A 15429-nucleotide genomic window follows, 5' to 3' on the forward strand; every position below is an offset into this window, starting at 1 on the left:
AGCGGCTGCACTTCCTTCTTCCTTAGACCAAGATATTAACTCTCCAGTGGTTGGTTAAGGTACAAGAACTATGTCAGGGTTTTCATTTTTAATTTCCTTGAGCTGCTGATTAGAGTTCAGAGCTGGGACCACCTCAAAAGATCCAGCGTTCCCATGGGCTGAATGTTTTCAGTTTTACTCAAAGTTAACATTTCACGCTTACGCCGTACAGGCAAAATGATTCAGTTTTTAACGTGTCTGCTATAAACTAGTCACAGTCTGGTCTGAACATCCTCTGTTCCGAAGGATGTTAATAGCCTGTCGTCTGATGACTGTCCTGAACAGCCCATCAGCCCCCAGGTTGTTAATTATTATAAAATAGGGTCTTCACTATAAAGCTTTGCAGTTTTGAACCTTTATAAACTTAGGATCCTGGTCTGTGCCTTGAGTGGAATGACTCATTCCTTTTCAACGCTTCTAAGTTGCAGACTACCTTGTCACAATGGATTTGTTAGATGTGTGTGTGTGGGGGGGCTGATTAAGAACAAGGTAATGATGAAGGGAGGATTTAATTGGACAAAATGTGGAGTCATATATTTGTGAGTTACTAGGTGGTTTTGCTAACAGCTAGAAGCTCTCTCTGTAGGAAAACAGAAGAGGAAAAACTTGATAATGGTGTGAGTAGGCATTAAAAAGGCAAATGTTGTGTCATGGGAAATTTGTAGAGAGTTTTCCAGGAGTACAGGCTCCCATGAATGACCTGAGTGAGGCTCTGCAGAGGTGTTACCCGGGATGCGGAATACAAGTTTTGTCTCTGATCCTTAAGGTGGGTGATCTAAAGCAGGGATGATGCAAAGGAGGGACATGATGAACACAGTGGCATCTTTTATAGATGGGCAAACCCAAGCTCTTTGGATTCCTGCCCTTGAAATAAAAGCAGAGAGAAGCCACAATTGGCTGTCTGATGGTAAATAAGAGGGGAGGTGAAGATTTAAATTGGAGAACAAATCCAGCAGTAAGAGAAAGTGGCCTGAATAATACTGGAATGGAAAACAGAGACTTCTAATCATCACAGAGCAGATTCCAGGGCTTCCTTAAAGTTCATAGGAGCAAGAAACCTTCCTAATTATTAAATGGTTCTGCAAGGGGAATGCAGGTTTCTTTGGAACAGCAGAGAATTGGGCTCGATTATCCTGTGTATGTTCCTTAACATTTGACTTCCAGAATCTTTTTTTGAAGGCATAGAAAAGCATCGATTTAAGAAGCAGGTGCTGACACAACACACAGTAAGTAAGAGAATTATGTTTCCACATTGTCTTGTTGTCACACACCTGAGCTGGGGTAATTCACTCTCACTGTCTTTGGTTTTGTGTATCTAAATGATCAGGTCAGATCACAATTTCATTTGCTGCTGCATTAACTTGTAGATTCTCAAATCGCATGAGCATTATTACTGGTTTCTTGGACTCCTTTGTGGAAAACATGCAGTAGAGGAACAAAATGCATTAAGTCTCCATCATTCTTCTTATCCCAAAACATTCCTTTCTCAGTTTTAAAACACAGTTGAATTGCAGGGCCATAAAACCCCAACCCAAAACCACAGTGTGATGAACTAAGTCTAAAGCTGTAATGAGCAAACGCAGCAAGAATCTCAAGGTTCCAGACGTGCACGTTGAAAGTCAGCACCAAGCCGTCCACCTACAGCACCCGGGGTTGGCTGCTTTCCTTTTTCTCTCTTTGCTTCTAGCTCAGTAGAGCTTGAAGCTGCAAACACAACCAGTGTTGATGTCAGAGCACACCAGGTACAGGCTGTTCTGCACCGATGTTCCGTGCTGATCTGAGATCTAGGCCACCTAATATCTTTTTAGGCCTTTTCTTGGTAAACAGCTCTGGGTGAAGCAAAATGCCATGACTCGTGCTTAGCTTGCACACGAAGGCAAGACTGCAGTGGTCTGGCAGAGCTCACGCTTCCTCATGAATCATAGGAGGGTTTGGGTCAGAAAGAGCCTGTAAATGTCATCTGGTGGGCAGGGACATCCTGCACTAGGGCAGATTGCTCAAAGCCCCCTCCAAGCCCTGTGCAGAGCGAGCCTCCTTTCACACGTCTGTATTAGATGCACAGATATCATTATTTAGCGATTCCCTGAGTGCTTCAGTATTCATATTTGCTTTAATTTATGAAAGATTTTGTGACTTCAGTTTCTTCTAAATAGCAATCCTATTTTGCGAAGCAAAATAATGAAGTTTTCATTTAATCTTATCTCATTCATTGAGTTTTAATGTTCAGTTGGAGGAGTGTGACTTGTTTAATACAAAGAAAGCAGCACTTGTTGAACAGCTGAGGCTGCTTGACTGTGTTTACACGGTGTGTAAACACAACCAGGACAACTGCACACACAGGACATGAAGCATGTAGAGAAAAAGTTCCTCTCGTGTGTGGGCACCCCAGGGCACAACGGCCAGACCAGTTCTAATAAAGGCTTAGGCTGCTTGGCTCTGCACTGCAAAATAAAATGAGTCAGAAGCCTGCCAACACAAAATAGCTCCGTGTCACCCTGCTAAACTCTCTGTATGAATAGCTGGTGTCCCTTGAGTGACCTAACCCATGTCATCGCAAGCTTTCCTGCGCTATTTTGGGTGTTGGTGCTCGCTGCAGACTTTAAGGGCTGCCTCAAATGCCAAGTAGTATTTTTGACTGTCCGTAAGGGGTTGCAGACCCATTTGTCTTGCCGGTGACCCGTTCACAGAAGGGATTGTCAAACTGCTTCCTACCAGGCAGCGTTGAGGGAGCTGGAGGGAACAGATCGTGCTTCTTATCGGATACCCTTGCAGATGGAGATGTGGGTTGGAGGGAAGTGTGGACCAGTGGGCAGCTGGGGATCGATGTGGTCACCTAGCTGCCTTGGTCTGAGCACAGGAGCGTGTTTGAGCCCTCTGGGTAGTGTTACTCCTGTGAAGTTGGTTTATTTCTCCTGGAGCTGCTCCTCAGGGTCCCATTCCTGCCAGTATCCCTGCCTGAGGACCTGCTGTGGCTTCATTACCTGTGGAGTCACCTGTGATGGTGGGGAAAGAGCTTGTCTCCCATGAATTAGAAGGATGTTTTCTCTAAAGCACTGGTTGCTTTGTGTTGTGTGAGAACAGGGGTGCTCCTGGAGTGTGTCCAGAGAACAGAATGGAGCTGGGTAAGGAGCCCAGGGGTTCTGGGAGCGGTTGAGGGACCTGGGGCTGATAGTCTGGAGAAGAGGAGGCTGAGGGGAGACCTCATTGCTCTTTGCAGCTCCTGGAAAGGAGGTTGTGGTGAGGTGGGTGCTGGTCTCCCAAGAAACAAGGAATAGGATGAGTGGAAATGGCCTCAGCTTGCGCAAGTTTAGTTTGGATAACGGAAAAATTGTCTCTCCTGACAGAGTGGTGAAGCCCAGGCAGAGGGTGCCCAGGGAGGCGGTGAAGCCTCCATCCCTCCAGGGATGGAAATAGGGCACTTTGGGACACGGTTTGGTGGGGTTGGGCTGATGATGGGACTGGATGAATCGTAGAATCACCAGGTTGGAGAAGACCCATTGGATCGAGTCCATCCATTCCCATCAATCACTAACCCATGTCCCTCAGCACCTCGTCCACCCGTCCCTTAAACCCCTCCAGGGAAGGGGACTCAACCCCCTCCCTGGGCAGCCTCTGCCAGGGACCAATGACCCTTTCTGTGAAAAATTTTTTCCTAATGTCCAGCCTGACCCTCCCCTGGTGGAGCTCGAGCCCATTCCCTCTCGCCCTGTCCCCTGCTTGGAGCTCTTTTCCAACCCTTTGATGACTCTGTCCCAGCCAAACGCAGCTTCTCCCCTGGGAAGGGACCTTTCGGGAGGTCCCTGCGGGGCAGCCGAGGCTCGGAGGCTCCTCGCCGCCGGCCGGCCGGGGCCGGGCTCGCTGCGGGGGCTCGTCCCGGGGCCGGGTTGTCCCCGCCGGTGGCCGCCCGGCGCCGCTCTCGGCTCGCCCAGCGCCGCCGGTGCCGGATGCGGCGGGAGGCGCCGCGGGGCCCCGGGACCGGCCGGGCACGTGGAGCCGGAGCGGCGGCAGGATGGAAGAAGGTGAGACGCGACCCCGCTCCTCCCGCAGCCCCGAGGGCCGGGAAAGGCTCAGCCTCTCCTCCCCGCGACCCCTCCCGGGCGCTTTCCCAGCAAACGCTTTTGCAGCCTCCGAGGAGAAGGCGAACCGCGTGTTGCAATTAAAAAGGGAACGAACGGGGCTTTCTCCCCGCTCTCCTGTTTAATTTCAGAGACGTGACAGCACGTCTGAGAAAGTTGGGGCTTAGAGCCGGCTTTATCTGCTGCTCGTGTTCCAGATTTTAACGAATTAAAGGGCGCGATGGTTTCTTTTCGCTTGTAAAAGGTGCGGGGAACTTTCCGAGCCGGTAAAAAACAAGTTGGGAGTGAATCTTGGGCTCCGGGGTAATTGGCTTTTGAAGAAAATCAAAATTACCGCTGTGCTTAACTAACCTGGCAAAGCAGCATCACTTGTTCTGTTATTTCAGAACTGAATATTCTTCCCAACCTCTTTGGACTCATCGTTTTAAGAGTTTGAGTTGAGGTTCGGCTGTGGATCGATGGCTTGAGGTTCTTGATTATCTTAAGTCACAGTTGTCTGTGTAAACGTATTCTCCTTTGCTAAAGGTTTTTAAAATGTCTGTATTTAAATATTTACTCTCCGAGAATCTGATTTAATTGAGGCCATCTCTGCTTGAGAGCTGTTTAAGAGGCTGGGTCTGGGGGCAGTTCAGTGCTTAAAGAGGCAGCTTGATTTTCTCAATCAGGTTGGATCCATTTGTGAGAGAACGAAGCTCTAGGTATGTCAGTAATTTTGGTGTCTGCTTAGAAAAATGAACATGCTGCTGCCACTCCAGCTGGGATTATTCAAGAAGTCTCTTGTCTTTTTTTTTTTGTGTGTGTTCCTATTTCTTGTCCATTTAAAGTTAACATGCAAATAATTGGTCAGGTTTTAGTTCTGTTTGTGGGGATTATGAGGATCAGCCAGTGTGCCTGAGCTTATATTCAGGATGGAGTTAATGCGAAAGGCAATATCATACTGTGTTACCTTTGGATACAGTAACTGCAGGTGGTTCTGCTTCCACAACTTGGGAAAATCTGGGTTCAGGTGGAGGCAATGGGAAATTTGCCATTGAGGACAAAGGGGTGACACCTGTGTCCTCGCTTTTTTGTGCTCAGTGCAGTCACTGACCAGAGATGGACACTTGGCAAGAGTGGGTATTCAAGACCTGAGTCAAGGAAGCCAAAGTCTGCAATCTGCATGGCTACATCTCTTCCTGACCGGTTTATTTTTGCGAAGATCACAAGAACTGACCTCGTGTGAACTCACCTCTATGATTGTGTTTTCCATTTGCTGTACTGAGATGAACGTGGTGAATTGCTAGAAGGTATTCTGCTGTTTTCATGAGGAAGATATTGTCCTTAGGTACTCATGGCTGCTCAGGATTTCATCCCTGCAGTTAAAACACTTCAAGCATTGCATAGCGCTTAAGAGCAGTGGAGGGTTAGAGACCATGTTATTGAAAGTGGCAAGAATTTATTGTGTCCTGGTACCAGAATCACAGAATGCTTTTGGTTGGAAAAGACCTTTCCAGATCCTCAGGTCCAAGTTTCTGGAGTAAGCTGTTCAGACTATAAGTGCTGGAGAAGGCATCAGTGGGGAAACTAGATGGGCTTTCTCTCTTGATGTAAGAAGAAATTTCTTCACCGTGAAAATGGTGAGACACTGCAACAGGTTGCCAAGAGAAATTGTGGCTGCCCCATCCCTGGAGGGGTTCAAGGCCAGGTTGGATGGGGCTTGAGAAGCCTGATCCAGTGGGAGATGTCCCTACCCATGGGGGGGTTGGAGCTGGATGATCTTTAAGGTCCCTTCCAACCCAAACTATTCTATGGTTCTTTACTTGTAAAGTTGTAAAGGTTGAAGGTGAAAAACATGCGGGGTGAAAGAGGTTGACTGCTGTAGACAGCAGTGGCACTGGCTCCGCTGCGAGCATTTAGGGATAAGGTATGGAGTCTGCTTGTAGTGCAGGGGCCACGATTGGTGTGGTTTTGTTTTGGCTTGCTTGTGCCTCTTAAGAGAAGCAAAGACAAGGAAAGGAGCTGTGTTTGCTCCCTGTGCTGTGATAGAAGGACTAAGAGCACATGGGATGTACAAGGATATCCCCTTTGCGATGCTGTTGACTTGAAAACTGCAGCTGGCAGTAAAAAGAGCGATGTTCTGGCTTTCACTTTGTAGGAAAGCAGGTAAGGTAATAATAATTCAAGATTTACCTCTCGTTCTGTTCCCTGCAGCTCTACTGAAAGCAGGTAAGATTATAATAATTCAAGATTTACCTCTCATTCTCTTTCCTGCAGCTCTATTGATGTCAGAAGAGTATTAGTGTTACCATTTATGTGAAAAATATCAGTTTTAGGGGGTCTAAAATAAAGGTAGGCTGTTCCGTTGCTTCTTTTATCCTGGTATTTGTCCAGTTAAAGTGTTAAAGTACCAGGATAAAGCATTAAAATGCTGTAGGACTTTTTTTAGCCAGCTATTTGAATATTTTTGCTCGCTGTGGCTATTGGTGTAGAACGTAGGATGGCTAAGGATTGGTTTCAAAAGCACATGAATTTTACTTCTGCTTTGTACACGGGCATCGTGCGTCAGCGGCAACACACGCACGCCCAGCGTCTCCTTTCCATGCACCCTAGTCAGTGGATCTCTTGGAAGCTCAGGAAGAGTAACGTGGTCTGTAAGTCATCTCCTGTGTTGTGCTTTTCTGAACGTTAGGTAGGAATATGGTCTTATTTGTACAGAATCGGGGATGGAAGCTGCCTTGATCTTCTTGCATGCTTAACGGAAGATCTGGAGGACAAGTCTTATGAGGAGAGGCTGAGGGACCTGGGGTTGTTTAGCCTCGAGAACAGGAGGCTCAGGGGAGACCTTACCACTGTCTACAACTCCCTAGGGAGGTTGTAGCAAAGTGGGTGCTGATCTCTTCTCCTAGGCGCTAGGATGAGAGGAAATGGCCTCAAGTTGCACCAGGGAAGGGTCAGAATAGACATCAGGAAAAATTTCTTCACTGAAAGGGTTCTCAGGCACTGGAACAGCTGCCTAGGGAGGTGGTGGAGTCTCCATCCCTGGGGATGTTTAAAGGACAGGTGGACGAGGTGCTCAGGGATCTGGTTTAGTAGTGGACAGGTGTGGTTGGACTTGATAATCTCAAAGGTCTTTTCCAACCAGGCGATTCTCTGATTTTATGATCCAGCTTCAAACACTTTATTCAGGAAAGAGACCTGGGGTCAAATATTAGGAGACCACTAAGGCTGTAAAGGAGCTTGAGTATCATAAAGAAACGAGTACTCGTGAGTGGATGTTGTAGGCTTGAAAGTGATACAAAGGCTGGGGTGTTTCTCAACAGGAAAGGGAAACGTTATACTTGTAATTGCTCTTACCTCTTGAGGAGGATTGTGCTGCCCAGCATGGAGAGGAACCTGTTATTCTCAACAAAATGGGTGTTTAAGGAACGGTTGGATGAGGCACTGAGGGACATGGGTTAGTGATTGATGGGAATGGTTGGACTCGATGATCCGGTGGGTCTCTTCCAACCTGGTGATTCTATGATTCTATGATAAATAGGCAGAGATGATCTCAAAATTAAACAGATGAGTGTTGAAGGCTGCTTGAGCAGGTCCGGGGCTGCAGCATGGTCCAGGCAGTGCTGTTCTCCAGCACGTTACCCTACAGCTGGAGTTCAGAGGTGCTCAGCACGGGAGCTGGTGTTGATGAGATTTACCTAGTCAGCTACAGCAGCGTGTGCTTGCGAGGTGTCCTGAGGAACGCAGTGCTTTCCAAAGCAATATCTGCAGAAACAGAGGCAGAATTCTCTCGTTTGAAGCAGCTCTAATTCTTCAAAACCTCTTGGCAGCCCCGGGAAGGCAGAATCACTGCGGTTCCCAAGCCACACCTCTTCCCGTGCCCAGCAAACACCTTTTTGCTTAGTCCTGAAGCTTTGAGCAGTTCAGGGCATCAGCACCCAAATGGGGCAACCGCACCAGATTTCTGAATGCAATTACAATCAAATTTGGGTATTACAAGATGGGGATTTCATTGGCCCACCCAAAGCCTAATTATTTGAACAATTGCAAAGGTTTGTGTAATTTAAGTATATGTATTATTGCAATGTAAAATTAAAATCAATACTAGAGAGAAATTTATTCATCTACCATGTATTTACCGATGTTTCCCCATTATTATTCGCAGTATAAATTGGTTGGTTTGCTTCTCCTTACCTCATTTGTTTTGGTATGTTAAAATGAATCAAGTTAAGAGGCGTATCTATGGTTTTCCTTGAATTTATTTATTTTAAGAATTCAGGTTTAATAAAGATTTGAACTTTTTGTTATTTAATTCCATAATTGCTAGTGACACAAAGGTGATATTATTAGCTCTAATAAAAGACATTTAATTAAAAAATTGCATCCATGCTGAATTTGCATGAAAGGACAGAAGCTCTGATTTAATTTTAGGATACGTTTCATAAGCATTGGTAGCTGAACAACTTGTCTCCAGCTGGGATTTACACCCTGAGGAGCTCAGGCCACTGCTGGATGGCTTGAATCATTAATAACATTTATTTTTCTTGCAGTTCTTTGGTAATAGCTAGTTCAGAGTAATGAGAACTACATGCATAATGTAACTCTTAGACCCATTTTTGAGAAAGGAGAGACGAATGCTTGCGTTCAGAAAACAGAACTATGCATTTAAAAAAAACTTGATTGGCTAATCCTGATGTTGTTTTGTTTCCGAGTTTGCCTTTATCATAGAATCATGGAATGGTTTGGGTTGGAAGGGACCTCAAAGCCCAGCCGGTTCCACCCCTGCCATGGGCAGGGACACCTCCCACTGGATCCAACTTTTTTCTTGGAGGTATTGACCTAGTGCAGGTTGCGGGATCGCTTTATCTGATCCCAGGCTCCTTTGCTGTAGAGTGAACAGAGCTTTGTATTCTGACATTGCAGAGACCACAAAAATGTTCCAATTGCAGTGGTGGTGAAGATAGATAATTATGGGGTAAATGTCACTGGTGGTTAACACCTCAGGGCTGCTACCGGTGCAATTCTGTTATGTAACTGCCAGGAATGGATTTTACAGGGCCTGGAGCAATTATTTTTCTGTCCAAAGATGAGAAAAGATTTTCTGGTACGTAAAAAAAGGGAAGAAGGAAGCGAATGTGTGATGCTGGAGAAACTCAGTCCTCCTATCAATGATGTCTTGAGACAGCAAAGGATTGAATAGAGACTTACCGGGTTAGATCTATGCCTCCAGTTAAACTCAGCAGCCTAAATGGGGGCACTGGAGTGAAAGATGTGAATACCTGCAGCTTCTGTTGTCTTCTGAGCCATCTGCTGAGCACTCAGCACATTTGGAACCAGGTCACAGTCCCCTAAAATCTTTTAAAACTCCTGACGTTTGATCCCTATCAGAATTTCTACATGGGAATTTGGCTTGCATTCCTATCAAAACCAAGCAGATCTTGTGAAGGTAATAGGGTTTTCCTTTATATTGGAAAAAAAGAAGTAAAACCATCTTATGCTTCATAGAAATTTACTTCTACAGAGTTACTGTCGCTATGCTGTGCTCACAGGGTGCAAAGCAAGATGTTAAATCGAAAGTATAAGTTCTTATATTCTAGTAAGACTTCATCTCTTTTCTGGGCACGTGACAGTTCGAGATATGAAGAAACTGTACAATGAAATTTAATAATTTAGTATTTATTTCTTCGAAGATTTTCCTTTCACCCAAGAAAATGAGAATTGATAAGATTATAAAAACTGTGTCGTGGATGGGTCTAAATATTAAGCACCTCAGACTGCTTTTCTGTCTTTTGCAGATTCACAGTCTGGTATGGACCTGCGTAATTCCCAGGAACAGCCCGTGGCTGCAGGTACGATGCTGTTCGAGTGATGTTCTTTTAGCCTCTCTTGCATAGGAGTTACCTGAGTGGTTTGCTGGAGCCAGAATGATTAATATTTTGCCCCAATGAACACAGTAGAGCTGTGATTCCTTTTCCAGTCTCTGAAGAGTTTGCTTGCTTACCTGCTAGCAGTGCTTGTCAGAATACACGAGCTCTATAGAGTTACGTACCCTGGAATTCATTCCAGGTTTGTTGTCGTTTAGAACAACCACCAGAGTAGTCGCATCTGAGCAAAACGTTCAGAGTGAGTTAAGAGTGTGAGTTGTTTATAACTTTGGGAAGCAAATCCATTCAATCCAGATGCAACTTATGCATCAAGTCACACCAGGACAGGTTCAGATTAGACGTCGGGAAAATTTTCTTCGCTGGAAGGGTTCTCAGGCACTGACAGAGGCTGCTCAGGGAGGTGGAGGAGTCCCCATCACTGGAGGGCTGGATGAGGTGCTCAGGGACATAATTTAGTAGTAGACAGGCACAGTTGGACTGGATGATCTTGAAAATCTTTTCCAACCAAGCAACTCTACGATCTATAAAAGAACGTTGTGGGCATCATAAGCAATACTGGGAGTTTGCAGACACTCTGAGGTGTTCACCTGGAAATATTCTTGCAGCGTAAATAGTTAATTATTGTTCTTTTGCAGAAGGACAAGAGGTTTTGACAGACTCTAATCTGAACAAATCCCAGGAAATGGATAGTATGGATAGTGTGGAAGATATGAAGGATCACAATCAGCCTAATGAAGAAGCAGGAGGTAAAGTAGAGATTGAGTTCTGAAAAATAATAGTTGTATTTTGTCTTTTTATTCATCTGATTACGCTATGAGAATGATTAGAAAGGTTTTTTTGTTTTCCATGCATGTCTGCAAACAATTCAATTCGTGTAGGACATTTCCTAAAGGAGGAGCAACTGTTTTCCATCAGGGAACCTCACGTGCATTTTCTAAAGGTCACTTTTACAGCATCTACAGAACCAGCTCCTGGCCTCAGAGCAACTGTCCAAGCCCTCAGAGTTCAGGATTATGTGTATATACTATGAAGACATAAAGCAAGAGACGTTGAATGTCTTCCTTGATGTAGAAGCTCATCAACTGTAATCACAGCATTAATAACCATTCCTGCCAGCAAGCAGAGTGTTCATTTATGCCAGTTCTCAACCACAAACAGTGAAAAATGCTGCCTGGTAGAGGATGTGGTGCACAAACACTGGGGAAAAGGCATGCCATGTTGTACCAGTTTCACGTTGCCTTTCAGGCAGTGCCTGTCCAAGGCGGTACATCCGTGTCAAGATGAATTTGTGCCTGTGGCTTTGGTTAGTTTTGAGGTAACGTTTCCATATCACGTGAGTCAAGTAGATTGGTAAAGAATTGTCTCCGTTTTGGTTGCTCAGGTTTTTCCCTGTATCACAAATATGATGATTTTTAGTTTGGACTGAATTGAAATGTTCAGAGGTTAAACTTTTACTTTGTTAAAGATTATATTTTATCTATCTACCTATTAACAAAGTGCAAACAACCACACAACACTCAAGGGAGTGCAGCACTAGCAGAAGAGTCCATGAGGAGGTTGAAATTCATCTCACTTAAGTACCTTTAGCACCAGTGGCTAGCACTGTGCTGGGGTCACACCCTTCTTGGCTGTCGGTGGAGAGAGAACATGCAGGTTTCTACTCAAATTTGGGTGTCTGACGTGGCATGGAAGACCTTGTGTCCCCAAAGCAGCTGCTTCTGGGCAGGAGTCTGTTTATCATCAGCAGAGGGTGGCTCAGTGTAGGTGTCTGTGGTGTAGAATCTAGCTTGGGCAGGTGAGTTCTACTCTGCTTACTCTAAAAAGAGAACTTTAATGTTTCTATCCACAGAACGTGGAACTTTTGAACCTTTTCTACATCTGAGGCATCTCACCCCTTTTTCAGCTCCCACAGCACATCTATATTCGTGTCCGTCTTCCAGCTGTTTGTTGTGCCTCTGTGGCACTAGCTCACTTCTTTTACCTCTGCTTTCCTAGTCTCTTTGCTCCTCCGAGCCACTAAGCTGTGGGGACAGGAAGCCAGGGCAGGGTTTCTTTCACAACCCCCTCAATATTGACCATCCAAGAGGAATTGCACCAGCTTCTCATTACCTTCTCCTCACCTTCTCCTCGCCTTCCCATTCCAGGAGCTCTGTCTGTAGTGCTTGCGGGCACAGTGTTGTGGCATCTAGCAAGTCCTTCTTCAGTTCCTTGACTGTCTGATGCCTTCAGCTTTCAGTAGCATTTTCTAGACTCCTTTCCATACGTCTATCATAGAATCATTGAGATTGGAAAAGACCTTTGAGATCGTCAAGTCCAACCGTAGCTGTCCACTACCAAACCAGAGCCCTGAGCACCTCGTCTACCAATCTTTTAAATCCCTCCAGGGAAGGGGACTCCACCACCTCCCTGGACAGCTGTTCCAGTGTCTTTGAACCCTTTTGGTAAAGACATTTTTCCTGCTGTCCAATCTAAACGTGCCCTGGTGCAACTTGAGGCCATTTTCTGTCCCTTGGGAGGAGAGACCAGCACCTACTTCACCACAACCTCCTTTCAGGGAGTTGTAGATGGTGATGAGGTCTCCCCTCAGCCTCCTTTTCTCCAGGCTAAGCAGCCTCAGTTCCCTCAGCCACTTCTTATAACCCTTGTTCTCCAGCCTCATCACCAGCTTTGTAGCTTCATTTAAATCAAATACAACTTAAACGTTTGTGAGAGAATGTTTATGTGGATACTGCTCTAATATACAATTCATTTTTCATATTGCTGCTGATCTCTTAAAGCCTCTACGATTTGTTCTGGACTGCAAATACTGAACATTTGCATCTCAAAGATAGTGCTATAAATATCAATAAAACATCCTTTTACTCTAGCGGAGTCCCTTACCGTGAGAGTGTTCATTCATTATAAAGTGAGTATGAACCTACTCAGTACCACAGCGCTCTCTTCTATGACTCTCACTGCAGGAATAAAAACATGATTGCCAGGAGAAAGCTCTTTTAAATGCACAAAAAAAAGAGATAGCTACAGTATCTTGGTGTTAAATGGCACAGAATAAGATATATATTGTGTTCACTTTGTTGCTTCACATACAGCTCCCTGCAATCATTCTGATACCGGAAGGACAATAAGTCTGAAATATTTAAGCATGCTTTACTAGTACTCCAGACTGTGTGAACATCAGTGTGTGTTTATTTGAATTTCTTCCTAAAGCTCAGCGCCGCTTTGTGTCTGTTGGATGCAAAAATGCACAAATAGTCTTAGCTTTCATGTCATGCGTAGTGGAGAACAGCAGTCACTGAGCAATCCTCCTGGGTCAATAACTGTCTGTCTGTCTTCTAGATGAGTGAAACCATGTTCTGACAGTGCTGCCCTGGTGGGAGTATTATCATTCGGAGATCACTAACTTAATGAATATAGAGTGTTCTCCAGAATCGCAGAACAGAAATATCGGCGGTATCGGTGATGGCTCTCGGGAAATGGATTATGTGCTGCCTTCACCTGAAAAGTCTGTTTAAATGGGGAAAAAAAGCTCTCTTTGGCGCTTTTCTGAGTGTCATCACCTAATTACATACCAGGTTTAAACAGAAATAATGAGAAATGTTTGTGTGGGTCTCATAAATGTTAATCGCGGTCTTTGTGATTGACCCCTTTTGTGAGCAAGCAATTCCACTCCAGTATCTTCACAATTCATCGCTGATGATCACCTGCATCACAGAAACCTCTTCTTTCATCCTGACCCCTTGCGAGATCCATGCCTGCAGGGTTTGTTCCATCTGCTGAAGGCCAGGGTAAGAGCAGGAGGCCACTGACTCATCGGGTGAGATCGAACAGTTGATAGCCCTGCTTTCCACTGCTTTCTATGTCTGTAACATGTTTTTCTTCAGTCACGTCTGGTTTTTCCATGTTTCCTCAAGCATTCATAGTAAGTTGCAATCTTCCAGCTTCCTAGATTATGGCACGTTTTTGTGAATCTTGCATTATTAATGAGTGACACTAACTGCATTGTGGGGCCTCACTCAGCGCCCTTGAGCAGAAGTTGGAGCCACATCAGATCCAGATGTTTAGCTCTGGTTTGGTGGAACCTTTAATGTTAGGTCTGTACAAAGCAGTCCTACGATCCTTTCAAAAGGCTACAGAAACTGCATAAAGCTGCTAAATAAACTAGTCTGCAGGGCTGAAATGTCATCACAGTTGGTGCTCTTCTTCAGCAAGGAAAATCCGCTTTTTCAGCGAGCAGTTCCTTATTTGTAGATGCAAACACAACGGGGTGAAGAGTTGTTAAACAATTCAACCTGCCCTTTCATACGCCTCTTTTAAAAGGGCTTCAGTGATGATGATTGCTAAGTATAGGACAAACAATCAGGCAGAAGGCTACAGTAATATGGTAATTAAAAGCTTGATGAAGAACAAGTTAAAAAGGAAAAAGAAATTAAAAAAAAAAACCTGCTTTTTTTTTTTGCCCCAGGGGAATGGAAGCTGCATGCTGTGGTGCACATGGTGTACGCTTGCCTGCAACCATAAAAATACTCTGTTCCCATGGTGCTTCCTGTGTCTAGTCTGAGAAGAGGTAGCAGTGAGACAGAGAGGGAGGAAACGCTTAATTTCCCTTGTTTCTTTATGTGCCCCCAACACTGCTACCTTTGGTGGCCAAAGTTGAAGCAACCTTAATTTAAAAATGAAATCCGAAAAGCCGCGTTCTTTACTAGGGGAGTCGCAGTCAAGCGCAAGTGTTTAATTATGTCTTAATGCCCTCATCTGTTGAAGCAGATGACTTTTTTGGTGTTATGAATGTCAGCTAGCTTTCATGGTTGTAAAATAAAAAGAAATAGAAGCCACATTTGTGGTTTATGGATGCTAATTGCTGCTGTGTTTAGGTGTGTGAAAGGGGGCGGTTAAAAGGCTGGAGTGAGACAGGAGAGGATGACAAACCCTCGCCGAGGCGTGCACTGAGGCTCCAGCCGTGCTGCTCGCACACGCACTTATCTGCTTGAAAAGGAAGTGCCGTTTTTTATCAGAATATTACATCTCCCAAGCCCAGCTCGAGCCCTGCCGCTCATGGGACTCAGGGGTTATCTCACAACATCAGCAGTGCCGTGCTGCAGAAGTTCACTTAACAGGGGATTTCTGTAAGCGTTACAACCAAGCAAGGAGTCTGCGCTGCTCTAACTGTGTCAGGTCTCTGCCTGGGTGGCTGTGTATGAACTGAAAGACGCATCTGTTATCAACAAAAGATCCTCTTGGCTTTGTTTGAGCTCTACAGTACTGTAGTGGCGGTGCAGGAATGCTGCCAAGCTCGTTGGGTGACATCAACACCTTGTGTCACCACAGCCTGTCGGTGACTGACATCAGCTAGGGCTGCCCTGCACCACGAGCTGCCCCGAGCAGCCAACTCAGATATTCTGACTGAGTGAAATAATCAGAAAGGTGAGCTATTTCTTATTCTAGTTATCCGATTA

General features: G+C 45.2%; 2 protein-coding genes across 6 annotated transcripts in view; one reads left to right on the forward strand and one right to left on the reverse strand.

Moving 5' to 3' along the window:
* Positions 1-15429, reverse strand: part of ORMDL3 (ORMDL sphingolipid biosynthesis regulator 3) — a 172180-nt gene that overhangs the window by 38892 nt on the left and 117859 nt on the right. The window lies entirely within an intron of this gene.
* IKZF3 (IKAROS family zinc finger 3) overlaps positions 4047-15429 on the forward strand; it is a 36378-nt gene continuing 24995 nt past the window's right edge. Inside the window, exons 1-3 of one of the 5 annotated variants that reach the window (XM_069876787.1) lie at positions 4047-4058; positions 9887-9940; positions 10612-10722. In XM_069876787.1, coding sequence (XP_069732888.1) covers positions 4049-4058; positions 9887-9940; positions 10612-10722 — 175 coding nt within the window. In that variant the 5' untranslated portion in view covers positions 4047-4048. Of the gene's footprint in view, positions 4059-6238; positions 6258-6637; positions 6746-9886; positions 9941-10611; positions 10723-15429 lie in introns of those variants that run through there. The other 4 variants (XM_069876785.1, XM_069876788.1, XM_069876784.1 and 1 more) reach the window with 4 other exon arrangements.

This window comes from Phaenicophaeus curvirostris, chromosome 26, assembly GCF_032191515.1.
Source record: "Phaenicophaeus curvirostris isolate KB17595 chromosome 26, BPBGC_Pcur_1.0, whole genome shotgun sequence".
Taxonomy (NCBI): Eukaryota; Metazoa; Chordata; class Aves; order Cuculiformes; family Cuculidae; genus Phaenicophaeus; species Phaenicophaeus curvirostris.